The sequence below is a fragment of the Coregonus clupeaformis genome, chromosome 6, assembly GCF_020615455.1.
Source record: "Coregonus clupeaformis isolate EN_2021a chromosome 6, ASM2061545v1, whole genome shotgun sequence".
In the NCBI taxonomy this organism is placed as follows: domain Eukaryota; kingdom Metazoa; phylum Chordata; class Actinopteri; order Salmoniformes; family Salmonidae; genus Coregonus; species Coregonus clupeaformis.
Window position 1 is genome coordinate 5499651 of NC_059197.1, and position 27522 is coordinate 5527172.

Sequence of the window (27522 nt, forward strand, 5' to 3'; positions counted from 1 at the left end):
CGACCCTGCCTTACACAGGAAGCGGCACAGGTCCTAATCCAGGCACTTGTCATCTCCCGTCTGGACTACTGCAACTCGCTGTTGGCTGGCCTCCCTGCCTGTGCCATTAAACCCCTACAACTCATCCAGAATGCCGCAGCCCGTCTGGTGTTCAACCTTCCCAAGTTCTCTCACGTCACCCCCCCTCCTCCGCACACTCCACTGGCTTCCAGTTGAAGCTCGCATCCGCTACAAGACCATGGTGCTTGCCTATGGAGCAGTGAGGGGAACGGCACCTCTGTACCTTCGGGCTCTGATCAGTCCCTACACCCAAACGAGGGCATTGCGTTCATCCACCTCTGGCCTGCTGGCTCCCTTCCTCTGCGGAAGCATAGTTCCCGCTCAGCCCAGTCAAAACTGTTCGCTGCTCTGGCACCCCAATGGTGGAACAAGCTCCCTCACGACGCCAGGACAGCGGAGTCACTCACCACCTTCCGGAGGCATTTGAAACCCCACCTCTTTAAGGAATACCTGGGATAGGATAAAGTAATCCTTCTACCCCCCCCCCAAAATTGTAAAGTGGTTATCCCACTGGCTATAGGGTGAACGCACCAATTGGTGAGTCGCTCTGGATAAGAGCGTCTGCTAAATGACGTAAATGTGCCCTTGAGCAAGGCACTTAACCCTAATTGCTCCTGTAAGTCGCTCTGGATAAGAGCGTCTGCTAAATGACTAAAATGTAAATGTAAATGTAAATGTAACTCCGCTATCTGGGATCAGGTCTCCAATAGAGATTCTCAGGACGCCATTGCCCATCTCGGCCCTCTGGCTCTCAGCAGACTGCTACACTGTGATGGCTGCCTCCGAGCCCACGTGCACAGATACAGCTCCCTCCTGTTTCATCACTGCAATCTGCATCCACGGACAATGTACAGGTAAGATTTAGACTAGTTCAGGGGTCATAAGTGGTCATGGCTTTTACGTTGGCCCTTAGGTTATTACAGATATTACAAGACCAACACTATTATTGCATGATCATTACATTGGATAATACATTGGTATTGGATCACTAATACATAGCCCATGTGGGTATTACATTCTATTGACATGGTTATTACATGGCCCACATGGTTATTACATTGCTATTGCATGGCTTTCACAGGTAACTGACATAGAAAATTATAATGGAAACAGGGTATAAATGAGGGTATATAGTACATTTAAAGCAGTTGCTTCCACACAGGTGTGGTTCCTGAGTTAATTAAGCAATTACCATCCCATCATGCTTAGGGTCACGTATAAAAATGCTGGGCAGGCCATTATGTTGGTTACCATGGCTATGCCCCCATAGGATAACGATGCCCCCATCCACAGGGCACGAGTGGTCACAGAATGGTTTGATGAGCATGAAAACAATGTAAACCATATGCCATGGCCGTCTCAGTCACCAGATCTCAAACCAATAGCAGAGGTGCATAAAGATGGCGGCCCCCATGCACTTACCACAAATATCTCGTATTGTACATTGTTCTAAGTTACTCTTTTTTCCTGTGTGCTCATTAGCACAGTAAACATGATCCCAATTTTAGCTTCAAGACGCCGGCAATTAGAAAAAACTAAAAAGTAGATTGTGCTGATTTATTGGCACATTGAACAATGTTGCGCCGTAGTTAAAAAAGTCAGTGGATAGTGGTAAAACAATGAAGTTATATCTTTATGCACGTTCGCCATGTATTTATTAAGGATCCCCATTAGCTGCTGCCAAGGCAGCAGCTACTCTTCCTGGGGTCCAGCAACATTAAGGCAGTTATATACTATTACAAATATTACATGACATTACATTTCATAACACTTTACACAATACATTGAGTGTGTTCCCTCAGACCACTACATATCTACAATACAACATCCATGTGTACGTGTGTAGAGTACGTGTCTTATGTGTATGTGAGTCTGTGCCTGTGTGTGTCTCTTCACAGTCCCGCTGTTCCATAAGGTGTATTTTTATCTTTAAAAAAAAAAATCTGATTCTATTGCTTGCATCAGTTACCGGATGTGGAATAGAGTTCCATGTAGCCATGGCTCTATGTAGTACTGTGCACCTCCCATAGTCTGTTTTTGACTTGGGAATTGTGAAGAGACCTTTGGTGGCATGTCTTGTGGGGTATGGATTGGTGTCTGAGCTGTGTGCTAGTGGTTTAAACAGACACCTCGGTGCATTCAGCATGTCAACACTTCTTACAAAAACATGTAGTGATGAAGTCCCTCTTTGTGGCGCTTTGTGGCGCCTGACTGAACAGTAGTCCAGGTGCAGTGCTGGACTTCAAATAAAATAAATCAATGTAGGCTACAGCAGAACACACATAATATAATATACTGGCCTCCTGCCTATGTGATAATATGAAGCACATATTCAGATAACAAACTTGTTCTGTGCTGTGAAGGTAAAGGGAAAAAATGTCCTACCTTGGTTATAAAAACCTCTCACAATGACTCTCCCCATGTAAAGTCCATTGAACTCCTGAGAGTCAGCTTCTTGCTCCAAGCCATGAGCGGGCCTGTGGCTGTGATGTTTAGCCTCCTTCTAAGGCTGTTCTGAAGACTCTGGCTGTAGTGTCACATTTTTTTTTCTTCTTCATTTTAAATGTTAACCTGGGTGTCCTCTTCAGCCTTGTCTACAAGGCTTGCTGCCACCAAATGCTCCTTGGTTCAGGCATGTTCAAAAACCTTTTTTCTGAGGGCTCTTTGTTGTTGTTTTTATATGTCTGATGCATAGGATGTTCTTTTACTGTACATTCCACCCACTCTATTGCTAGTTTAATACCTCCAGTTGTTTCTAGACTGAAGCTCCCTACCTTTTTGCATGTTGTACAGACCAACTTTGAATTCTGCATGACAAGCCAGGGGTTATACGATTGCTTGTTCTTGAACTGCAAATTGCATCTGCTCCGAGCACTTTGTTGGTGGATGCACTGGCCTCCTCCCCCCCAGCTTCCAGTCTCCCGCTGAGTTTGACTCGCTAGTAGGCCTACTAGCTAGTGGCTGTGCCGGTGGTAATGCTGATCTGGCATCACCATCAGGAACATTAGCATCACCATCAGGAACAGTTCGCCCCATCACTCCTCTCCTCCGGCACTGACAGTTCTCTGGCTCGTTCTGGGTTTGATTCACCATCTTTCTCTGGATTTTTCTACTTGAAAAATGTAAAACTTGATTGCCTTTTCTTATCAATTTTTTATTTGGCTTTCCCACTATTCAAATTCAGTAGGGAGATGACAAGACTAGGTTACGTGATTACGTAGGGACCTCTTCACTAGCTGACCACCACTACCAAGACCTGTGTCAAGATCAGTTACTTACCCCACTGGCCCGCCCCATAACCTCTATGTACAAATAAGAGAGCAGGTCTGGAATCAGTGTGGCAGGATAGGATGATTACATTGAAGGATCACCGCACTTTTACATGATGGTCTTTCTGGGGGGCGGGAGAAATAACAAGGAGGCAACTTGATTTAATGCTGATAGTTTTTATTAAGATGTCTACAGTGCAAACAGTGAAATAATTAATAAATCATGCCGCGAGAGGTACCGGATCTGGGCAAATAGGTGCCGGAACAAACAAAGTCAAATCTGAGAGGTGCTTTTTCTGTTCCGGCAGGATCCGGCTCAAATTAAGCACTGTCCAGGTGTAACAAAAGTAGAGCCTGTAGGACCCTCCTTGTTGATAGTGTTGTTAAAAAGGCAGAGTAACGCTTTATTATGGACAGAATTCTCCCCATCTTAGCTACTGTTGTATCAACATGTTTTGACCATAACAGTTTACAATCCAGGGTTACTCCAAGCAGTTTAGTCACCTCAACTTGCTCAATTTCCACATTATTTGTTACAAGATTTCGTTGCGGTTTAGGGTGAATGATTTGTCCCAAATACAATGCTTTTAGTTTTTGAAATATTGAGGAAACGTATTCCTTGCCACCCATTCTGAAACTAACTGCAGCTCTTTGTTAAGTGTTGTAGTGATTTCACTCACTGTAGTAGCTTACGTGTATAGTGTTGAGTCATTCGCATACATAGACACACTGGCTTTACTCAAGGCCAGTGGCATGTCATTAGTAAAGATTGAAAAAAAGTAGGGGGCCTAGACAGCTGCCCTGGGGAATTCCTGATTCTACCCGGATTAATGTTGGAGAGGCTTCCATTAAAGAACACCCTCTGTGTTCTGTTAGACAGGTAACTCTTTATCCACAACATAGAAGGGGGTGTAAAGCCATAACACATACGTCATGTCAAAAGGTGCTCTGAAGTCTAACAAAGAGCTCCCACAATCTTTTTATCATAAATGTATCTCAGCCAGTCATCAGTCATTTGTGTAAGTGCCGTGCTTGTTGAATTCCTTCCCTATAAGCGTGCTGAAAGTCTGTTGTCAATTTGTTTACAGTAAAATAGCATTGTATCAGATCAAACACAATATTTTCCAAAAGTTTACTAAGGGTTGGTAACATGCTGATTGGTCAGCTATTTGAGCCAGTAAAGGGGGCTTTGCTATTCTTGGGTAGCGGAATTACTTTTGCTTCCCTCCAGGCCTGTGGGCACACACTTTCTAGCTGGCTTAGATTGAAGATATGGCAAATAGGAGTGGCAATATCGTCTGCTATTATCCTCAGTAATTTTCCATCCAAGTTCTCAGACCCCAGTGGCTTGTCATTGTTGATAGACAACAATACTTTTTTCAATTCTTCCACACTCACCTTACGGAATTCAAAATTACAATGCTTGTCTTTCATCATTTGATCAGTTATACTGTCAGCGTTTGTTGCTGGCATCTCATGCCAGTTTGCTAATCTTGTCAATGAAAAAATCATTAAGGTGATTGGAAATATCAGTGTGTTTTGTAATGAATGAGCCATCTGATTCAATGAATGATGGAGCCGAGTTTGCCTTGAACAATTATGAAAGATTCTGGAGCACGCCAGAAAGCGTTTTCCAGCACCATCAACAAAACATCAAATGATGGATTTTCTCATGGAAGAATGGTGTCACATCTCTCCAATAGAGTTCCAGACACTTGTCGAATTTATGCCAAGGTGCATTGAAGCTGTCGTGGTGGCCGTAGGCCCTATTAAGACACTTTATGTTGTTGTTTCCATTATTTTGGCAGTTACTTGTACATGCCCCACATGGTAATTATGTTATTATGGTTATAACATAGCCTACTGTCACAAAGTCATTTAGAGGATACGGTTCAGGACCTCACCTTCTTCCAATCCCCGTCACTGATCTTGGGCCCAGAGGTGACGAGGACCTGTCCGTCCCCGCGGCTCGTCTGGACACTCAGGTTCCCACGGACCACCGCCAGCAGGAAGTAGTTCTGCTGCCCGCCGATATCCCTGAAGAATATCACCCCCTCCGGGTCCAGAGTACGCAGCTCAAACTCAGAGTCAAAGCTACAGATGGAGAGACAGAGACAGACATGTCAAAACACACTGATCATCATAACAGCATTACATCTTATTGAGCATACACTGAGTGTACAAAACATTGCTCTGGGAGGGGTTGAGTGGAGCTGAAGAATGGGATTAAAAACAACAAGATAACTAATGTAAAATATACTGTGTCCGTAAAATGTATATACAATACCAGTCAAAAGTTTGGACACACCTACTCATTCAAAAAATAAAAACTGCTCTTTCAATGACATAGACTGACCAGGTGAATCCACGTGAAAGCTTTGATCCCTTATTGATGTCACTTGTTGATTCCACTTCAATCAGTGTAGATTAAGGGGAGGAGACAGGTTAAAGAAGGAATTTTAAGCCTTGAGACAATTGAGACATTAATTTTGTATGTGTGCCATTCAGAGGGTGAATGGGCAAGACAAAAATGGAAGTGCGTTTGAACGGGGTATGATAGTAGGTGCCAGGCGCCTGTGTCAAGAACTGCAACGCTGCTGGGTTTTTCACACTGAACAGTTTCCCGTGTGTATCAAGAATACTTCACCACCCAAAGGACATCCAACCAACTTGACACATATATTGGAAGCATTGGAGTCAACATGGGCAAGTATCCCTGTGGAACGCTTTCGATACCTTTTAGAGTCCATGCCCTGACGAATTGAAGCAGTTCTGAGGGCAAAGGGAGGGAGGGGGGGAAGGTGTTCTTAATGTTTTGTACACTCAGTGTATGTAAATTGGAGACTACGTGGGACCTGGTTCAGTCAGTGTGGTTCAGCCAGATGTGCCCCAGCTGGTTAAATGTTCTGAAAGGGGAGTGCTCAGTGGTGTCATGATCCCTATAGCCTACCTGGTCAACTCTGTGACCTTGTACTCCTGAATGGGGACATTCCCCACAGAGCAGTTCCTCGACAAAAGAGTAGCATTCTGGTGATGGCTATGGGGTTGAAACAACACAAAAATACTGTTCATGTAGGCAAGAATTGTGATGATAGGAAAGCTAGTTAAACCAACAAGCATGACGTTTAAATAACCAAACAACAATTGGGGCACTAATTAGAAGATGGAGGAGAAAAAAATGTGCATGTGTATATGTACTCACAGTAACTGTGTTAGCAGGGTTGGGTAGGTTACTTTCTAAATGTAATCCGTTATGGTTACTAGTTAGCTGTCCAAAATCAGTAACCAAATATTTGGACAACCCAAACTCAGTAACAGAACCCGATTACTTTGTTTATTTTGTATAACTTTCCCCTTAAGAGGCACTAGAAGACAAAAAAGATCCATCGAACACATTTGGTGTGTTATCCTAGTGGTCTCTGACCTGTGGTCAGACTCGCTCAGGTGGAACAAACTTAAACTTGCACCTTTTTTCAATGCTGAATTGAATGTCATTGAGAAAAGAGAAAAGTGTTGTGCATTTTTTTTCACAAACATTCTTTCTGAATTTAGAAGTAATCGTCTAGTTTTTCAAAAGTATCTGTAATCTGATTTAAATGTTTTTGCTGGTAACGTAACTGAATCCGTTTTGTTATCAGATTACATGCAATCAGTTACTCTCCAACCCTGTGTGTTAGAGAGTAGAACCGTATAGTAAAAGAACGTCATTGTGTCGCCTCTTACCTCGTGTCCGTTCAAGCGTTGGATGAACCCACATCCCTAGGGTCAGCAGCGCCACCACAAACCTCTTCAATGCAAACATGATCTACTAAGGTCTACTTCTTCTCACTGTCCTTTGGGGTGCTTGCTTCTCTTAACCAGAAGTTCCTTGTGGGGTTTATGTTCTATGCTTGTCTCAGGTCCAATTCTTTGGTCCTTGTCCCTCGTCTGGCCCTCTAGGCTCTGTACTGGCCTGGAGCATCAGCTGATGAGGCAAGAGGTACAGGGAGTCTGAGAAGTCTTAAGAAATCGGTCTCTTTCCCAGAGTTTCACAAACCTGGCCATGGCAGACACAACAGCAGATAAGGATGGAGACAAGACAACAAACTAAACAATGACGGGGAGGTCACTGTCTGGGTCAAGGAGGTGTGTGTGTCTGTCCAAACCACAGAGATCATATTATGTAATTCTTTGGTCCAAACACAGTGTGAACATTTTAAAGGCATTGCTCTTGACAGGTTACATTTTTGGGGGTTGACAGAAAAAGGATGGCATAGTAGAAACAAAATAATTTCCAAATCCATCGTAAGCTATGATGTGGCATCATAAAGAGATTGGTTTTTAGATGTTTTTGATATTACATGCTTCCTTTCATTCATTTGAAAAGCAAGACTGGTATCAATCTGCAGGGGCAGGGTAGACTGTGTGAACTGCAGTTGGAAATTGAGAATCACACTAGGTGGTTCGACATCTAAGTAGCACATCAAAGCAATGTCAGATGATAGGGACAAAAGGACTGAAGAAATCTAGCCAGCATATGTTCTGACTTAAATGTTGACTTAAAGTCAATCACAACGTTGTTGTGTAAAGAGAATGGGCTGATGAAAGAGAATGGTCTTTGTCTTTCCACAGATTCATGTATTAAGATGTACTTTTTGGTCACGGAAGTTATCAAAAGTGAGAGTCCAATATGTGCCTTCAGGAGAATGCAGCTGGTGCTTGAAAAGGCTCCCAGGACTTAAGAATAATTGATGCTGTTGGGCACAGGGGCAGTCCTCGGTTAGGAGGACAGGAGAGGCGGGCTGTCACACTATTCCTCCTCCCTCATCTACAACAGGGCCATCCAAAGTGGGGACTGCGGGCCAAACATGACCCCTGACAAAATTAGATTTGGCTTGCCAGAGGATTGTTTTTGGGGGGGATTTCCAAGCCCAAATGTTTGGGCACCCCTGATCTACACGGACTGATTTATGCAAAGAAAATCTAGAGGAAGAGACTTAAATCCAACATGCCACAGATGTTCTTCAAGTCATTCTTATTGAGACGATTCCACTGAAGTGACATCAGTTGCAATTACTGGGAAGGAAAAAAATAGCTTGAATGGTTTGTGGATGATTAGTTGTTCCATGTGAAGTGCTGCCAGTAGTAAAATCATTTCCCAAACTGAATAAAACTGTTTATACATCTCAGAGTTCAGTATACGACTGTTGGCTGGGTGACTCCACAGCTCTGGAACGGTTTCATGAAAAGGATAGCAGGTTAGCATTTTTCGTCATGAATCTTGTTCTGTAGGTAGCTCTGCAGTGGTCACTAGCTGTCACAGTCACAAAGTCATACAATCTGATTTTAAACCTAACCACACTGCTAACCCTAATGCCGAACCCTAACCTTAAACTACAACCAAAAAGCTCATTTTTACAATATAGCCAATTTTGACTTTGCAGCTGGCCCATCTAGCGGAAATCGCTCAGTTCTGCCTCGAGGACAAGACTCATCCCAATAAACGACAACCTGCTAAATAATATAGCCCCTTCTTGTATTCTCCCCCCAATGTCTCTATAGCTTGGTTCCAGATCTGTTTGTGCCATCTTACCAATTCCAATTCCAATAGGAGATGGTAAGGCGGCACAAAGAGATCTGGGACCAGGCTAATGTTTATCCTCTCCTCCGCCTTCCCTAGAGCTGACATTTAGTAAAGACCACACACCTCAAGTGAAAGGGTTGGCAACATTTTTATTGTTAATTATTTCAAATGAACAAATAAAAAACAGGAGATAAGATTTGACTTTCTGGTTGTGGAAAATAATAAAAAAGTGTTTAAATAACAAAAGCAACAACAAAAATATGTACTCCAGTCCTGTATGCAATGATACGTTTACGGGGGTGAAATATGAAAATAACCGATTCTCTTTGCAATGATTGATTTTAACATTTGAAAGGCTGCTGATGATGTCATGGCGATGACTTCACAGATACTGTTCACATGAAGGCCTGTCGAGGGAGACTTAACCATTACTCTTGACTTCCCATGTTTTGTTAAATTATCCAACTTAAAAAATTACTGGGCTACACACACACCACACACACACACACACACACACACACACACACACACACACACACACACACACACACACACACACACACACACACACACACACACACACACACACACACACACACACAGACACACAGACACACACACACAGACACAGACACACAGAGATAACCATGTTAGAAATGTTTCTGATTTAAGTTATACGTTCCCTGTTGACTGGTAACAGTGTCCCAGTGCCACTTGTACCTATACTGTGATCAAAGCAACAAAACCACTAGAACGTACAGTACCATCCCATTCGACCAAGCCAACCTGTACATTGTACAATTGTGTCACCCCAAGTTCCCTTTAGGGGTGAATGGGTTAGTAAGGCCACTGCACGTTTGGATTTGTGGGCCTAAAAAGGGTTCTGACAACGTTAAAGATACATTATGATAAAATATCTGACTGTTAGAGGTAAGGTGAGGAGATGATGCGGTGATTGAAAATTCCCTTATGATCGAAAAACATTTGAGATTGGTGAAAGAAAACCAATGAACCAACAAGCTCACTCATGATGACATCTTTACCTACGCATTAGAATAGGCCGGCAAAGGACAAGAACCACGAGGCCAAGAGCCTTCAGCAAAACCACTGACAAAGTCAGGTCGGACCTACCCTGGGTCGTGTTCATTAGGCACCAAATGCAAGAAAACAGACTGAAACAGGTATACGCACATTTTCTTTTTCCGTTGCAAAAAGTTTCCGCTGCATGCTCTAATGAACAAGACCCTGGTGTTCCAGACAAAGTTAAACTCGTTGCATAAGCTATAGACATAGACTCCGCAGCACACTACCATACATTAGACTCTGTGACATGAAGAAAAGCAGCAAGCTTCCTAGTACCACTGAAGACAAAGAACAAGGTACCGTAACACACCAACAGATTTTTTTGCAGTGTTAATAAAAACAAACATACAAAAAGGTACTCAAAAAAATACTGTTAAATATACAGACAGACCAAAGACAACTTCTGACAGCAAATATTTCCACAAGCCAAACAAAAATCTATACGAAACATGGTTAACCCTGTACTAACGGTGTTACACATTCCCTTCTTGTTGTTGATCCAAGTTCAAGTTTCTAGGCATCTGTTTTTACAAACTGTCGTTCCTACGGGTTGACTGATAAAATGATAAAGAACGGTGCGACTTTGTGGACTAATGCTGCGTTCATAACCAAGTGGGAAGGTGGTAGTATTAGGTAGTATTATTTCCTACAGCCCAAAATAACTTTGGGACATTAGCTCGGCGGTCACCAGAAATTCAATTTCCCCTTTATAAGCATTTTGCTGCATCTGCTTTAACATCTGCAAATCTTTGTGCGACAAATAAAAACTTTGATATTTACGACTGGGAAGAAAATCCACTTGACCGCCCCTCCAACTGGTAATTACACTGAACAAAAATATAAACACAACATGTAAAGTGTTGGTCCCATGTTTCATGAGCTGAAATAAAAGATCCCAGATATTTCCCATATACACAAAGCTTATTTCTCTACAATTTTCAGCACACATTTGTTTACATCCCTGTCAGTGAGCATTTCTCCTTTGCCAAGATAATCCATTCACCTGACAGGTGTGGCATATCAAGAAGCTGATTAAACAGCATGCTCATTACACAGGTGCACCTTGTGCTGGGAACAATAAAAGGCCACTCTAAAACGTGCAGTTGTCACAACACAATGCCACAGATGTCTCAAGTTGACGGCGCGTGCAATTGGCATGCTGATTGCAGGAATGTCCACCAGAGCTGTTGCCAGAGAATTGAATGTTCATTTCTTTACCAAAATGTTGTTTTAGAGAATTTGGCAGTACGTCCAACCAGCCTCACAACTGCAGACCACGTGTAACCACGTCAGCCCAGGACCTCCACATCCGGCTTTTTCACCTGCGGGATGGTCTGAGACGAGCCACCCGGACTGCTGATGAAACTCTGGGTTTGCACAACCGAAGGATTTCTGCACAAACTGTCAGAAACCATCTCAAGGAAGCTAATCTGCGTGCTCGTCGTCCTCACCGGGGTTTTGACCTGACTGCAGTTTGGCGTCGTAACAGACTTCAGTGGGCAAATGCACACCTTCGATGGTCACTGGCACGCTGGAGAAGTGTGCTCTTCAAGGATGAATCCCGGTTTAACTATACCGAGCAGATGGTATCATGTGGGTGAGCTGTTTACTGATGTCAACGTGTGCCATATGGTGGAGGTGGGGTTATGGTATGGGCAGGCATATGCTACGGACAACGAACACAATTGCATTTTATCGATGGGAATTTGAATAGACAGAGATATTGTGACGAGATCCTGAGGCCCATTGTTGTGTCATTCATCCGCCGTCGTTACCTCATGTTTCAGCATGATAATTCACTGCCCCATGTCGCAAGGATCTGTACACTATTCCTGGAAGCTGAAAATGTCCCATTTATTCCATGTCCTGCACAATCACCAGCAATGTCACCCATTGGGTATGTTTGGGATGCTCTGGATCAACGTGTACGAAATGGTGTTCCAGTTCCCGCCAATATCCAGCAACTTCGCACAGCCATTGAAGAGGAGTGGGACAACATTACACAGGCTACAATCAACAGCCTGATGAACTCTATGCGTAGGAGATATAGTTGAAGTCAGAAGTTTACATACACTTACAGTGGGGAGAACAAGTATTTGATACACTGCCGATTTTGCAGGTTTTCCTACTTACGGTCTGTAATTTTTATCATAGGTACACTTCAACTGTGAGAGACGGAATCTAAAACAAAAATCCAGAAAATCACATTGTATGATTTTTAAGTAATAATTTGCATTTTATTGCATGACATAAGTATTTGATACATCAGAAAAGCAGAACTTAATATTTGGTACAGAAACCTTTGTTTGCAATTACAGAGATCATACTTTTCCTGTAGGTCTTGACCAGGTTTGCACACACTGCAGCAGGAATTTTGGCCCACTCCTCCATACAGACCTTCTCCAGATCCTTCAGGTTTCGGGTCTGTCACTGGGCAATACGGACTTTCAGCTCCCTCCAAAGATTTTCTATTGGGTTCAGGTCTGGAGACTGGCTAGGCCACTACAGGACCTTGAGATGCTTCTTACGGAGGCACTCCTTAGTTGCCCTGGCTGTGTGTTTCAGGTCGTTGTCATGCTGGAAGACCCAACCACGACCCATCTTCAATGCTCTTACTGAGGGAAGGAGGTTGTTGGCCAAGATCTCGCGATACATGGCCCTATCCATCCTCTCCTCAATACGGTGCAGTCGTCCTGTCCCCTTTGCAGAAAAGCATCCCCAAAGAATGATGTTTCCACCTCCATGCTTCATGCTTGGGATGGTGTTCTTGGAGTTGTACTCATCCTTCTTCTTCCTCCAAACACGGAGAGTGGAGTTTAGACCAAAAAGCTCTATTTTGTCTCATCAGACCACATGACCTTCTCCCATTCCTCCTCTGGATCATCCAGATGGTCATTGGCAAGCTTCAGACGGGCCTGGACATGCGCTTGCTTGAGCAGGGGGACCTTGCGTGCGCTGCAGGATTTTAATCCATGACGGCGTAGTGTGTTACTAATGGTTTTCTTTGAGACTGTGGTTCCAGCTCTCTTCAGGTCATTGACCAGGTCCTGCCGTGTAGTTCTGGGCTGATCCCTCACCTTCCTCATGATCATTGATGCCCCACGAGGTGAGATCTTGCATGGAGCCCCAGACTGAGGATGATTGACCATCATCTTGAACTTCTTCAATTTTCTAATAATTGCGCCAACAGTTGTTGCCTTCTCACCAAGCTGCTTGCCTATTGTCCTGTAGCCCATCCCAGCCTTGTGCAGGTCTACAATTTTATCCCTGATGTCCTTACACAGCTCAGTAAAACAAGTCCTATATCGACATAACCTGAAAGGCAGCTCAGCAAGGAAGAAGCCACTGCTCCAAAACCGCCATAAAAAAGCCAGACTACGGTTTGCAACTGCACATGGGGACAAAGATCGTACTTTTTGGAGAAATGTCCTCTGGTCTGATGAAACAAAAATAGAACTGTTTGGCCATAATGACCATCGTTATGTTTGGAGGAAAAAGTGGGTGGTTTGCAAGCCAAAGAACACCATCCCAACCGTGAAGCACGGGGGTGGAAGCATCATGCTATGGGGTTGCTTTGCTGCAGGAGGGACTGGTGTACTTCACAAAATAGATGGCATCATAAGGAAGGAAAATTATGTGGATATATTGAAGCAACATCAAGACATCAGTCAGGAAGTTAAAGCTTGGTCGCAAATGGGTCTTCCAAATGGACAATGACCGCAAGCATACTTCCAAAGTTGTGGCAAAATGGCTTAAGGACAACAAAGTCAAGGTATTGGAGTGGTCATCACAAAGCCCTGACCTCAATCCTATAGAACATTTGTGGGCAGAACTGAAAAAGCGTGTGCGAGCAAGGAGGCCTACAAACCTGACTCAGGTACACCAGCTCTGTCAGGAGGAATGGGCCAAAATTCACCCAACTTATTGTGGGAAGCTTGTGGAAGGCTACCCAAAACGTTTGACCCAAGTTAAACAATTTAAAAGGCAATGCTACCAAATACTAATTGAGTGTATGTAAACTTCTGACCCACTGGGAACGTGATGAAAGAAATAAAAGCTTAAATAAATCGTTCTCTCTACTCTCTACCATTTCACATTCTTAAAATAAAGTGGTGATCCTAACTGACCTAAGACAGGGAATTTATACTAGGATTAAATGTCAGGAATTGTGAAAAACTGAGTTTAAATGTATTTGGCTAAGGTGTATGTAAACTTCCGACTTCAACTGTATGTACCGATGCATGAGGCAAATGGTGGTCACACCAGATACTGACTGGTTTTCTGATCCACGCCACCACCAACAGATGTATATCTGTATTCTCAGTCGTGAAATCCATAGGTTAGGGCTAATTTATTTATTTCAATTGACTGATTTCCTTATATGTACTGTAACTCAGTACAATCCTTGAAATTGTTGCATGTTGCATTTATGTTTTTGTTCAGTGTACTATTGGGAAACTCATCTATCATCCCTGAGCTCAGACTTCTCCCACATGCTGACCTCTGATGTCACCTACTAAGGAAATTACCTTGATAATAGCGTTTTCAGCAGTTAAATGTAACAAAACATTATTTATAAAAAGCAATCAATTTCTATGGTTTTTGAACACTATCATTTGTTTTACAAGCATGACAGCTATACTTTTAGTTAATGGTTGATGCAGCTTGTCGGCCATTAGCCAATTGGCGTTTCTCAACTAGTTCAAAGCACGTGAATGCATCCAACTGGTTTTACGACTTCACACTCGGCTATAAACACAGCGATAGTTCTCAGTCTAAAACACACAAACAATGGGGTTCTAACTAATATGTGTGTGTTTGATTGATTGTAGAGCTATCCAATCCCATTTGACTACCAGTTAATGTGGGCCAGTGATGAGGATCTTAGGGGCTAGATTGGCAAGTGAAGGGGATTGTCTAGCTTGTTGTGATTGATTTGCAGTGACATCACTACATGGTGATGCGGTTGTCACAGACATTTCTAGACTACCAACCACGGTCCCTCTGCATTTCCAGAGAACATTAGAACGTTACTCAATCAAATCGTCTAAATCGTTAAAAAGAGGAACAATGCAGTTACCAAAATGTACATTAACAAAATATATACTGTACTTCTCTCCATAAAAAAAAAGTCTGTATTCAAAATACATTTATACCCTTTTTTCCCCAAGTCGATCCTACAGTATTGTTGTCTTTGGTGTAAGAAAAATAGCTATTAAAATCTACAGGCTATAAATGTTATTGTACAGGAATGGAAACGGGAATGTACGCGAGATCATTTAACTGATCGATATGGGGGGGTATACTGATACCACGTATCTAAAATGACGCCATCTGGAATATTCCAAATATGTAAAGTGCTTCGGCATTATTCCCTAACCCGAGGATGCGAGAGATTGTTACACATACATCCATTAAGAAAAATAAGGCAGATCGGTTTCATCCACTTAACTGTACTCTGAAACAACTACATTTGCTCAAAGCACAAAAGATAGAGGTGGGTAGAGGAGGAAGAAGAGAGTAAAGTTAAGTGGACCCTTTTAGAGAAAATAAGATAAACAAAGTCAGCTTGCTGTTTAGTCGTAAACGGACGTCAAACAGTGAAACCCCAAGAGATTGTGAGAGCATCGTCTTGATTGTTGACGATCGAGATTGAAAACATTGAGTGAATAAAAGGGACGATTTTAGCAGCCTATTCACACACACCAATTCATGTTGTCTGGTCAGAAAAATTTTTCAATGACATGATTGAGTGGTTGTGCAAATCAGGTAGAGGACGAGCGCAAGCACATACTCTTCTGATTAGGGCAGTGGTGTGTGAGAAAGAGAGAAGGATGGAGACAGACGGGGAGAGCAAGAGAATAAAACTCAACCAAGGTTCTCCTCTTCTGAACCAATGCGAGCTTCTGGCCAGGGTCAGGTGACACTTCTAACTTCCTCTATTGGACCATCCGTCCAGTCACACGGTGGTGGAGGGGGAAGCGGGGGCGGAGCGCGACCTTGGGGATGTGCGTTCTTGGTCCTCACGAGGCAGGCAGCGTTCTCAGTGCCAATCCCGACTGTGCCACTCTGGGGCTCCAGTATAGAACTGTGGCAGGTGGCATACCGCCATTTGCTGGAATGGCTGTCTCAGGCCAGACAGACCCACCTAGACTGGTTAGGATGTCTTCCCAACTATCGGATTCTCTCTAGAAAGACACAGAAAAACAAAGAGGAGAAATATTTACGTGGCTGGCTATGCATGTGTGTATCCATCCGTGTGTGTACAGGTGTGTGAGTATAGACATATGCTTGTGTATGTGTGTATACTTACTGGCTGCCGTACTGCGCAGTGCCGCTGCGGGTGTCGTGCTCTCTCTGCAGCTCCTTCAGAGTGTGTCTGATCTTCCGCACTGTCTGGAATGTCTCCTTGGGGTCCTGGATGGTGAACAGGGAGTAGTCGTCCTGCTCCCTCAGAGGACCCTGGTACACAGCGATGCTGGCACACGCATCTGACCGCAGCAGACATAGATACATGAGGTCATCATCACAGGCTATCACACCAAGCTACTGTTGCCCGATTCACACTAAAAAGGGCCAAACCGAGCCAAGCCAATCAGAGATGTACTGGGCTGGCCTGGTCAATCATACACAATAGTTGCTGGAAAGGACAATGTGAAAAGAAAATATCAGAGCCAGCAGGGTACGGTTCAGGTGTGAATCAGGCATCAAAGTGCCATGCATGCTGCACAAGCACACATACAGTGAGGGAAAAAAGTATTTGATCCCCTGCTGATTTTGTACGTTTGCCCACTGACAAAGACATGATCAGTCTATAATTTTAATGGTAGGTTTATTTGAACAGTGAGAGACAGAATAACAACAAAAAAATCCTGAAAAACGCATGTCAAAAATGTTATAAATTGATTTGCATTTTAATGACGGAAATAAGTATTTGACCCCCTCTCAATCAGAAAGACTTCTGGCTCCCAGGTGTCTTTTATACAGGTAACGAGCTGAGATTAGGATCACACTCTTAAAGGGAGTGCTCCTAATCTCAGTTTGTTACCTGTATAAAAGACACCTGTCCACAAAAGCAATCAATCAGATTCCAAACTCTCCACCATGGCCAAGACCAAAGAGCTCTCCAAGGATGTCAGGGACAAGATTGTAGACCTACACAAGGCTGGAATGGGCTACAAGACCATCGCCAAGCAGCTTGGTGAGAAGGTGACAACAGTTGGTGCGATTATTCGCAAATGGAAGAAACACAAAAGAACTGTCAATCTCCCTCGGCCTGGGGCTCCATGCATGATCTCACCTCGTGGAGTTGCAATGACCATGGGAATGGTGAGGAATCAGCCCAGAACTACACGGGAGGATCTTGTCAATATTCTCAAGGCAGCTGGGACCATAGTCACCAAGAAAACAATTGGTAACACACTACGCCGTGAACAACTGAACATCCTGCAGCACCCGCAAGGTCCCCCTGCTCAAGAAAGCACATATACATGCCCGTCTGAAGTTTGCCAATGAACATCTGAATGATTCAGAGGAGAACTGGGTGAAAGTGTTGTGGTCAGATGATACCAAAATGGAGCTCTTTGGCATCAACTCAACTCGCCGTGTTTGGAGGAGGAGGAATGCTGCCTATGACCCCAAGAACACCATCCCCACTGTCAAACATGGAGGTGGAAACATTATGCTTTGGGGGTGTTTTTCTGCTAAGGGGACAGGACAACTTAACCGCATCAAAGGGACGATGGACGGGGCCATGTACCGTCAAATATTGGGTGAGAACCTCCTTCCCTCAGCCAGGGCATTGAAAATGGGTCGTGGATGGGTATTCCAGCATGACAATGACCCAAAACACACGGCCAAGGCAACAAAGGAGTGGCTCAAGAAGAAGCACATTAAGGTCCTGGAGTGGCCTAGCCAGTCTCCAGACCTTAATCCCATAGAAAATCTGTGGAGGGTGCTGAAGGTTCTAGTTGCCAAACGTCAGCCTCGAAACCTTAATGACTTGGAGAAGATTTTGCAAAAAGGAGTGGGACAAAATCCCTCCTGAGATGTGTGCAAACCTGGTGGCCAACTACAAGAAACGTCTGACCTCTGATTGCCAACAAGGGTTTTGCCACCAAGTACTAAGTCATGTTTTGCAGAGGAGTCAAATACTTATTTCCCTCATTAAAATGCAAATCAATTTATAACATTTTTGACATGCGTTTTTCTGGATTTTTTTGTTGTTATTCTGTCTCTCACTGTTCAAATAAACCTACCATTAAAATTATAGACTGATAATTTCTTTGTCAGTGGGCAAACATACAAAATCAGCAGGGGATCAAATACTTTTTTCCCCTCACTGTAGATGCAGAGAAAATGCCTCATGCAATAAGCCACTATAGAAACAATCTACTGTGATAAGAATACATTTCATATTAATTTGTGTGAGAGTTGGGCGATTGACAGGTAGAATCCCTCTTGCCTTCCATCTTCTGTAGCTTGGAGTAGCTGGAGGTGAGGAGGGAGAAGATTCTCTCTGTCTCGCGGTCACAGTCGATGTCCAGCTGCAGGTTAGCCAGCAAGGTACTGGGGGAGGAGATAGGGTCATGTTCATTAGGCACCAAATGGAAGAGAACAGGAATTGTCCAATAACGCTTCCTGGAATTGTCCAATTTCGCTACGGTGCTCCCTATTGAATAAGACTCAGGTGTCTGATACAAGTAGACAGTGATTCCAATACGGTCCATTTCTTGGTTGAAGCAGCCTCCATCTCCTAGGAACTTGTGTCAATCTGAGAGGGAAGGATAGCACCAGTACAACAAATATGGCGAAATTGCCACCTGGCCGATCAGAGTGTAAGATAGAACTATGAACCATATAAAATGCTCTATGCTCAACTCTTACTAAGTTCTATAAATTAGTCTTTGGGTGCTGTATCCCAGGAGTAATCAGGCTTTTTTTAAATAACTCACAAATAAATAATTACTTTGATTTATTTTCCGCAGTTACAAGATTTATTTTTAGCCGTCACAATGAATTGACTGAAAATAAATCAAAGTAATACTTAATTTGCGAGTGCTGGCTGTCTTTTTCATACTATGAACCATACATATCCAAACCTCTCCGATCTACACAAGCACCTAGGGCAGGGGTCCCCAATTACATTCAGCTGTGGGACAATTGTTCCTTGAGCGGATGGTTGGGGGCCGGAACATAGTTATAAATAATTTGTACAATGCATAGTGTTCCAAACAGATATAGTATTTGACAAAAAAAGAAAACATTATTTCAAACCGTGATTACATTGGGATACATTCACATACAGTTCGCTCCAAAAGTATTGGGACAGTGACAATTTTGCTGTTGTTTTGACTCTGTACTCCAGCACTTTGGATTTGAAATGACTATGAGGTTAGAGTGCATACTGTTAGCTTTCATTTGAGGGTATTTTCATCCATATTGAGTGAACCGTTTAGAAATTACAGCACTTTCTGTACATAGTCCCCCCCATTTTAGGGGACCAAAAGTATTGGGACAAATTCACTTATATGTGTATTAAAGTAGCCAAAAGTTTAGTATTAGGTTCCATATTAATGGAACCTAATTAATAGCACACAATGTTTACATCAAGCTTGTGACTCTACAAACTTGTTGGATGCATTTGTTTTGGTTGTGTTTCAGATTATTTGGTGCCCAAAAGGAATGAACAGTAAGTAATTGTGTCATTTTGGAGTCACTTTTATTGTAAATAAGAATTGAATATATTTCGAAACACATCTATATTAAATGTGGATGCTACCATGATTACGGATACCCCTGAATGAGTCGTGCATAATGAAGAGTGAGAAAGTTACACAAATGTCATACCACCAAGACATGCTAACCTTCTCAATCATCATCACGATTCACGCATGGTAGCATCCACATTTATGTAGAAGAGTTAAGAAACATATTACATTTTATTTACAATAAAAGTGACTCTAAAATGACACAATGCATTATTTACCATTTCATTTCTATTGGGCACAAAATAATCTGAAACACAACCAAAACAAACAGCAAATGCATCCCAAAATGTTGTACAGTCACAAGCTTGATGTAGTCATTGCGTGCTATGAATATGGGACCAAATACTGAACTTTTTACTACTTTAATACACATAAAAGTGAATTTGTCCCATTTCTTTTGGTCCTGTAAAAAATGGGGAGACTATGTACACAAAGTGCTGTAATACCCTCAAATTAAAGCTGACAGTCTGCACTTTGACCTCAAAGTCATTGTATCATTTCAAATCCAAAGTGCTAGAGTACAGAGCCAAAACAACCAAAAATGTGTCACTGTCCCAATACTTTTGGAGCTCACTGTATGCCTCTATATTTATGCGTGGTGATACTTGGGAACACATTTCCTCAATTAAAATCACTTTGAGGTAATTTCCTGGTGATTATACAACATTTAATAAAATGTTATTGGAGAACACCTATTGGGGAGCCCTGATCTAGGGACTAGTAGAGGTTGGTTTGGTATTCAGGGGTGAGTACTCACGGTGTGCAGGGCTTGCAGCCCGGCTGGCTGTCGCTCAGGCTCCTGCAGCAGAGCCAGGCTCCGGCCAAGTAGGCTGAGGGGTGGAAGGTGCCCAGGCGGTCCGGGTTACAGCGGTTCACTTGGCTCAGCACCTCCACCCACTCACTGGCCTCCACACAGTTCCCCGCCTGCACGTACAGCGGCTTCTCACTGTGGAGCACCTGGAACATCTAAAAGGGGAGAGCAGAGAGGAGCTGTCAATAACACACACACAATATCTGACAGGCTGTCAATATGGTGCAAATGAATTGCCCTTTGCAGACAATTAAGATTTGTATTTATTTAGTAACAGACACTCATAGTCCACATATGCATCTGTTCAAATTCAATGTGTAAACTCAAAGAACTTCCCTCACAACTTACATAGGACCACAGGAGTTTTTCCTGATCTGTTGACCTGACCAGGAAAACCTCTGGGCCCTTGCATTAGCCTATAGTATAACTGTGCTTTACCATTTACTGGTCAGGTAGGTGGCCAGGGAAAACTCCTGGCTCTAAACAGACAAAGACAGTCATGAGAGAGGCTGAGGGGACCCAAGTCCTGCTTACATTTTTGCGGTTAAAGGCACTTTCTTCCAGTTTCTCCACAGCCCGGATATTCTTCACAGGGATAATGCAGAGTGCTTCTTTCCCTTGGAAAACAGAAAGAAAATGAAACGTAAACACACACAAAATGTCTACATTGGACTAAGGTGGCTTAGTGGTTAAGAGCGTTGTGCCAGTAACCGAATGGTCGCTGGTTCTAATCCCCGAGCCGACTAGGTGAAAAATATGTCAATGTGCCCTTGAGCAAGGCACATAACCCTAATTGCTCCTGTAAGTCGCTCTGGATAAGAGCGTCTGCTAAATGACTAAAATGTAAAATGTAAATAAACAGGCTACTGTAACATGTTACAAGGATAGTAGCTAGTCTCAACAACAGCAAGAATCCTGTGTCTGGTTCTATTAAGGCTGTCCAGATGTTCAGACCTCACAATGCATGGAGAAGTGTTTAACGTTTTAGGACGCATATGGATAAATTATAAGGTAATATTCTGCAACTGTTAACGGATTATCTGGAACACACCCATGTCTTGGTCAAGCTGCATCACTAGGAGGAACATTGAGGTCTTACACCATGTGACCCCTGACTACTAGAAGACGTGCAGCATTACACTTCACACAATCTCTCCCAACGAGATATAGAGAACATTCTTTACACTCGATAGACGACCATTTCCAGCGCTGTCTGACAAAAGCCGGGCCAAAACACACAAACAGTTATAAAAGCAGTCTCTGTATCAGCTCCTGCTATTGGACTCTCTTCAGTCTCCACCTATCAGCTCATACTCCTTCCCCTTATCTAGCTGATAAGAGTGAAGTGTCTGATCCACTGATGATACTTTACTTCACTGCACACACACACACACACACACACACACACAACTCCCCTCCCCCCTTTCAAATCAAATCACATTTTATTTGCCACATGCGCCGAATACAACAGGTGTAGACATTACCGTGAAATGCTTACTTACAGCCCTTAACCAACAATGCATTAATTTTTTTATAAAAAAGTAAAATAAAAACAACAAAAAAGTGTTGAGAAAAAAAGAGCAGAAGTAAAATAAAATAACAGTAGGGAGGCTATATACAGGGAGCTACCGGTGCAGAGTCAATGTGCGGGGGCACCGGCTAGTTGAGGTAGTTGAGGTAATATGTACATGTGGGTAGAGTTAAAGTGACTATGCATAAATAATTAACAGAGTAGCAGCAGCGTAAAAATATGGGGTGGGGGTGGGGGGGCAGTGCAAATAGTCTGGGTAGCCATGATTAGCTGTTCAGGAGTCTTATAGCTTGGGGGTAGAAGCTGTTGAGAAGTCTTTTGGACCTAGACTTGGCGCTCCGGTACCGCCTGGTATAGAGGTCCTGGATGGCAGGAAGCTTGGCCCCAGTGATGTACTGGGCCGTACGCACTACCCACTGTAGTGCCTTGCGGTCGGAGGCCGAGCAGTTGCCATACCAGGCGGTGATGCAACCAGTCAGGATGCTCTCGATGGTGCAGCTGTATGACTTTTTGAGGATCTGAGGACCCATGCCAAATCTTTTCAGTCTCCTGAGGGGGAATAGGCTTTGTCGTGCCCTCTTCACGACTGTCTTGGTGTGTTTGGACCATGATAGTTGGTGATGTGGACACCAAGGAACTTGAAGCTCTCAACCTGTTCCACTACAGCCCCGTCGATGAGAATGGGGGCGTGCTCAGTCCTCTTTTTTTTCCTGTAGTCCACAATCATCTCCTTTGTCACGTTGAGGTAGAGGTTGTTATCCTGGCACCACACGGCCAGGTCTCTGACCTCCTCCCTATAGGCTGTCTCATCGTTGTCGGTGATCAGGCCTACCACTGTTGTGTCGTCGGCAAACTTAATGATGGTGTTGGAGTCGTGCCTGGCCATGCAGTCATGGGTGAACAGGGAGTACAGGAGGGGACTGAGCACGCACCCCTGAGGGGCCCCTGTGTTGAGGATCAGCGTGGCAGATGTGTTGTTACCTACCCTTACCACCTGGGGGCAGCCCGTCAGGAAGTCCAGGATCCAGTTGCAGAGGGAGGTGTTTAGTCCCAGGATCCTTAGCTTAGGTGATGAGCTTTGAGGGCACTATGGTGTTGAACGCTGAGCTGTAGTCAATGAATAGCATTCTCACGTAGGTGTTCTTCTTGTCCAGGTGGGAAAGGGTAGTGTGGAGTGCAATAGAGATTGCATCATCTGTGGATCTGCTGGGTCGGTATGCAAATTGGAGTGGGTCTAGGGTTTCTGGGATAATGGTGTTGATGTGAGCCATGACCAGCCTCCCTTCTCTCTCCCTTGCATATGTGAATCCAGGTGCATTGGGTGTGTGATGAATGTTGCCATATCAATCTCTCATTTAAGAGGGAGCTCCTTTCTCTGCCTGCCACCTTCCTCCTCTGCATTTCCAGTCCGATTGACCCCCTGACCTCGCCCCTCATACCTCCAGCTCCATCAGATTATCTGCATATCTCCTGCCTTCCAGTTCAGTGCTCGCTCACACACACACGTCTTCAGTTCATCTCCGGACAGCAGGCTACAAATCACTTAAGTTGTAAACATGAAGCGTCACTACTCGCTACGTTATTGCATTCTGATACATTATTCATGTTGTTCCGCTCTCTCTGAATTGTTTCCAATACCCCACAGGAGTCCCAAACCTAGAGCAGAGCTAGACTCCATCACTGATCTAAATCCCAATTAGAAATGCACTTTATTACAATGGGATGTTCAAGGTGCAGCGTTGTTGCCAGAAGCATTATATGTCCAGGCAATCAGATGCAGATCTGAACATTCTGATCTATGGTTCTCGTCACAATTTTACTGACACCTCAATATGAGAAAAACATGGACGAATAATCACGCACACATCCTAGGGTTGCCTAGGGTGACAAATAACTAGACTACGTCCCAAATGGCACCCTCATCACTACATAGTGCACACTACATTTGACCAGAGCCCTATGCAATTGGTTGCCATTTGAGATGTTGTCCTAGTGGTTAGTTCCATCTGCACGGATCATCATGAAAATGCTCAGACCAAACGATCATGATCCCTGGAAACTCAAACCCTGTCCTTCTCCCTTCCATTAGAAATTGAAACCCATATTAAAGTTATGAGTCACATTAAAACACTCACAGCAACATGAGACTTAGTTCAAAACCTCCCGAACGCCTTTCAAACCTTTTTGGCACCGACTATTACTAACCTCCAGAACAGCACCACCAGAGCCCAAGAGGTGCCTGCTGTCATGGTGCTTCAGCTGCACCGCCCAAACCCTGTTATTGTTACTGTTTATTTAGAGTGACGCCAACCAAGAGGCCCCATCTGTCTGCCTGTTCTGCTGTAGGAGAGCCAGCATTGTAGTGTCAGGGCACAGCTCCAGAGACCACTCCAATACATGAACACACACACATAAAAAACACACACAGACGAACACACATAAATGAACATGAACGTGCATGCACAAAACAGTCGTGGTCAAAAGTTTTGAGAATGACACAAATATTAATTTTCACAAAGTCTGCTGCCTCAGATGGCAATTTGCATATACTCCAGAATGCTATGAAGAGTGATCAGATGAATTGCAATTAATTGCAAAGTCCCTATTTGCCATGAAAATGAACTTAATCCCAAAAAAAACATTTCCACTGCATTTCAGCCCTGCCACAAAGGACCAGCTGACATCATGTCAGTGATTCTCTCATTAACACAGGTGAGAGTGTTGATGAGGACAAGGCTGGAGATCACTCTGTCATGCTGATTGAGTCAGAATAACAGACTGGAAGCTTTAAAAAGGAGGGTGGTGCTTGAAATCATTGTTCTTCCTCTGTTAACCATGGTTACCTGCAAGGAAACACGTGCCGTCATCATTGCTTTGCACGAAAAGGTCTTCACAGGCAAGGATATTGCTGCTAGTAAGATTGCACCTAAATCAACTATTTATCGGCTCATCAAGAACTTCAAGGAGAGAGGTTCAATTGTTGTGAAGAATGCTTCAGGGCGCCCAAGAAAGTACAGCAAGCGCCAGGACCGTCTCCTAAAGTTGATTCAGCTGCGGGATCGGGGCACCACCAGTGCAGAGCTTGCTCAGGAATGGCAGCAGGCAGGTGTGAGTGTATCTGCATGCACAGTGAGGTGAAGACTTTTGGAGGATGGCCTGGTGTCAAGAAGGGCAGCGAGGAAGCCACTTCTCTCCAGGAAAAACATCAGGGACAGACTGATATTCTGCAAAAGGTACAGGGATTGGACAGCTGAGGACTTGGGGTAAAGTCATTTTCTCTGATGAATTCCCTTTCCGATTGTTTGGGGCATCCGGAAAAAAGCTTGTCCGGAGAAGACAAGGTGAGCGCTACCATCAGTCCTGTGTCATGCCAACAGTAAAGCATCCCGAGACCATTCATGTGTGGGGTTGCTTCTCAGCCAAGGGAGTGGGCTCACTCACAATTTTGCCTAAGAACACAACCATGAATAAAGAATGGTACCAACACATCCTCCGAGAGCAACTTCTCCCAACCATCCAAGAACAGTTTGGTGACGACCAATGCCTTCTCCAGCATGATGGAGCACCTTGTCATAAGGCAAAAGTGATAACTATGTGGCTCGGGGAACAAAACATTAACATTTTGGGTCCATGGCCAGGAAACTCCCCAGACCTTAATCCCATTGAGAACTTGTGGTCAATCCTCAAGAGGCGGGTGGACAAACAAAACCCCACAAATTCTGACAAACTCCAAGCATTGATTATGCAAGAATGGGCTGCCATCAGTCAGGATGTGGCCCAGAAGTTAATTGACAGCATGCCAGGGCAGATTGCAGAGGTCTTGAAAAAGAAGGGTCAACACTGCAAATATTGACTCTTTGCACAAACTTAATGTAATTGTCAATAAAAGCCTTTGACACTTATGGAATGCTTGTAATTATACTTCAGTATACCATAGTAACATCTGACAAAAATATCTAAAAACACTGAAGCAGCAAACTTTGTGAAGACCAATACTTGTGTCATTCTCAAAACTTTTGACCACAACTGTACATTGGGTAACAACATCTATGCTTATCTAAGGCATGTGGTTGTGGAGGAATGAGCGAGAAGTGAAGTGAGAGTATGTTGTGGGAGTATATAATACAATCTACAATCTCCCAAACCTACACACCCAATGCTAAGACTTGATAAATGAACATCAGGAAGTTGGCTCCTTCACCAAATATGTACTTTCTGATGATTATCAAATACATTGTTTACATTGCAGCTGTTTGCATGCCCCAGGTCAATGAAATTATGGAATTAAACCCAGCTAACTCCCTATGGAATCCAATATTGATGCACACTCTGACAGCGGGTTTTCCACTTTCCAATAAAAACAAAATAAATTGATAATGAAATGTGTCCAGACTGACCGTTGACATGGTGGTGAAGGGGAGCACACTCAGGAGACCAATATCTATATATATATAAATAATGGATCTAGACAGGATTCTTTCTTCAAAGAGTTCATGTGAGTTTACATTGCTCCAAGACTTGAGAAAGAGTGAGACAAGGAGTAGGAGAAGGAATGGCTGGAGCTGTAGGGCCCGTTGCCCTGAGTCCATCCCGGGATTTACATAAATAAAGTTTAAAGAGAGTAAACCGACAGACACACAAACAAGCAAACAAACGTTAACATTCACAAACTGACACACATACAGTTGCAAGCAAAGATACACACATTTTAGGCAGGCCCAACCCCCGACCTCACTTTTATCAACACTCTATGCAAAAAGTTTTGTTTTAGGAATCCAGCCTCCTCTGTGTTGCTCTCCACATCCCCCATTCTGTTAGCCTGAATACTCATACTAAATTATTCCGCTTCCCTGTCGTTCGCTACCTACTTTAGTCTGACTGCCATCATTGAAGTCGCTACCTACTTTAGTCTGACTGCCATTATTGAAGTCGTTTGTTGTGACAAGGGGAAGGAGGGGCGTTGTACAAAACAAAGTAATCAGCGATTGGATCGTGTCTAACCAATCAGAGTATCAAAGCCAATTAAGAATGTTCAAACCGCCGCTTTACCCACATGTGTTCTGGCTTTGGCCCAACCCATTGGTTTCTGGACCAATCAGACGGCCCAAATGTGTTCGCAGTCGGTGAAGGGTCAGGTGCGTACTCAGATCCAGACTCATTGCGGAGAAAGAACTAACATCCGTGGGCGTGGTGTAGCGTTTGGCCGGAGCAAGGAGTCTGGGTAGCCAGGCAACCATTCTGTCACACCCCTGTGAAGCAGTAGGTGCTGTTGTGGTGACATCATGTAGGTCTGATGATGTGATTGGAAGTTAACTGTACAGTAATGCTATTGGTCAAAAGTCTCAAGGTCTCACTCTCTCCCCTCCCCCAACTTGGTTCTAGATGAGGCGCTGCAAGTCCTCTACTTATTGGATATCAGGAAGATACAAACCCAC

The 27522-nt window shown here is 43.7% G+C and overlaps 1 protein-coding gene across 2 annotated transcripts in view; it reads right to left on the reverse strand.

Annotated features, from left to right (window-relative positions):
• LOC121567541 (ras GTPase-activating protein 2) overlaps positions 1 to 27522 on the reverse strand; it is a 71723-nt gene that overhangs the window by 8690 nt on the left and 35511 nt on the right. For both annotated transcript variants that reach the window (XM_041877667.2, XM_041877666.2), the window contains exons 20-25: positions 21091 to 21173; positions 20503 to 20711; positions 18440 to 18543; positions 16289 to 16466; positions 15849 to 16163; positions 5234 to 5423 (exon numbers count right to left, since the gene is read on the reverse strand). In XM_041877667.2, the coding sequence (XP_041733601.1) occupies positions 16133 to 16163; positions 16289 to 16466; positions 18440 to 18543; positions 20503 to 20711; positions 21091 to 21173 (605 nt within the window). In that variant the 3' untranslated portion in view covers positions 5234 to 5423; positions 15849 to 16132. The remainder of the gene's footprint in view (positions 1 to 5233; positions 5424 to 15848; positions 16164 to 16288; positions 16467 to 18439; positions 18544 to 20502; positions 20712 to 21090; positions 21174 to 27522) is intronic.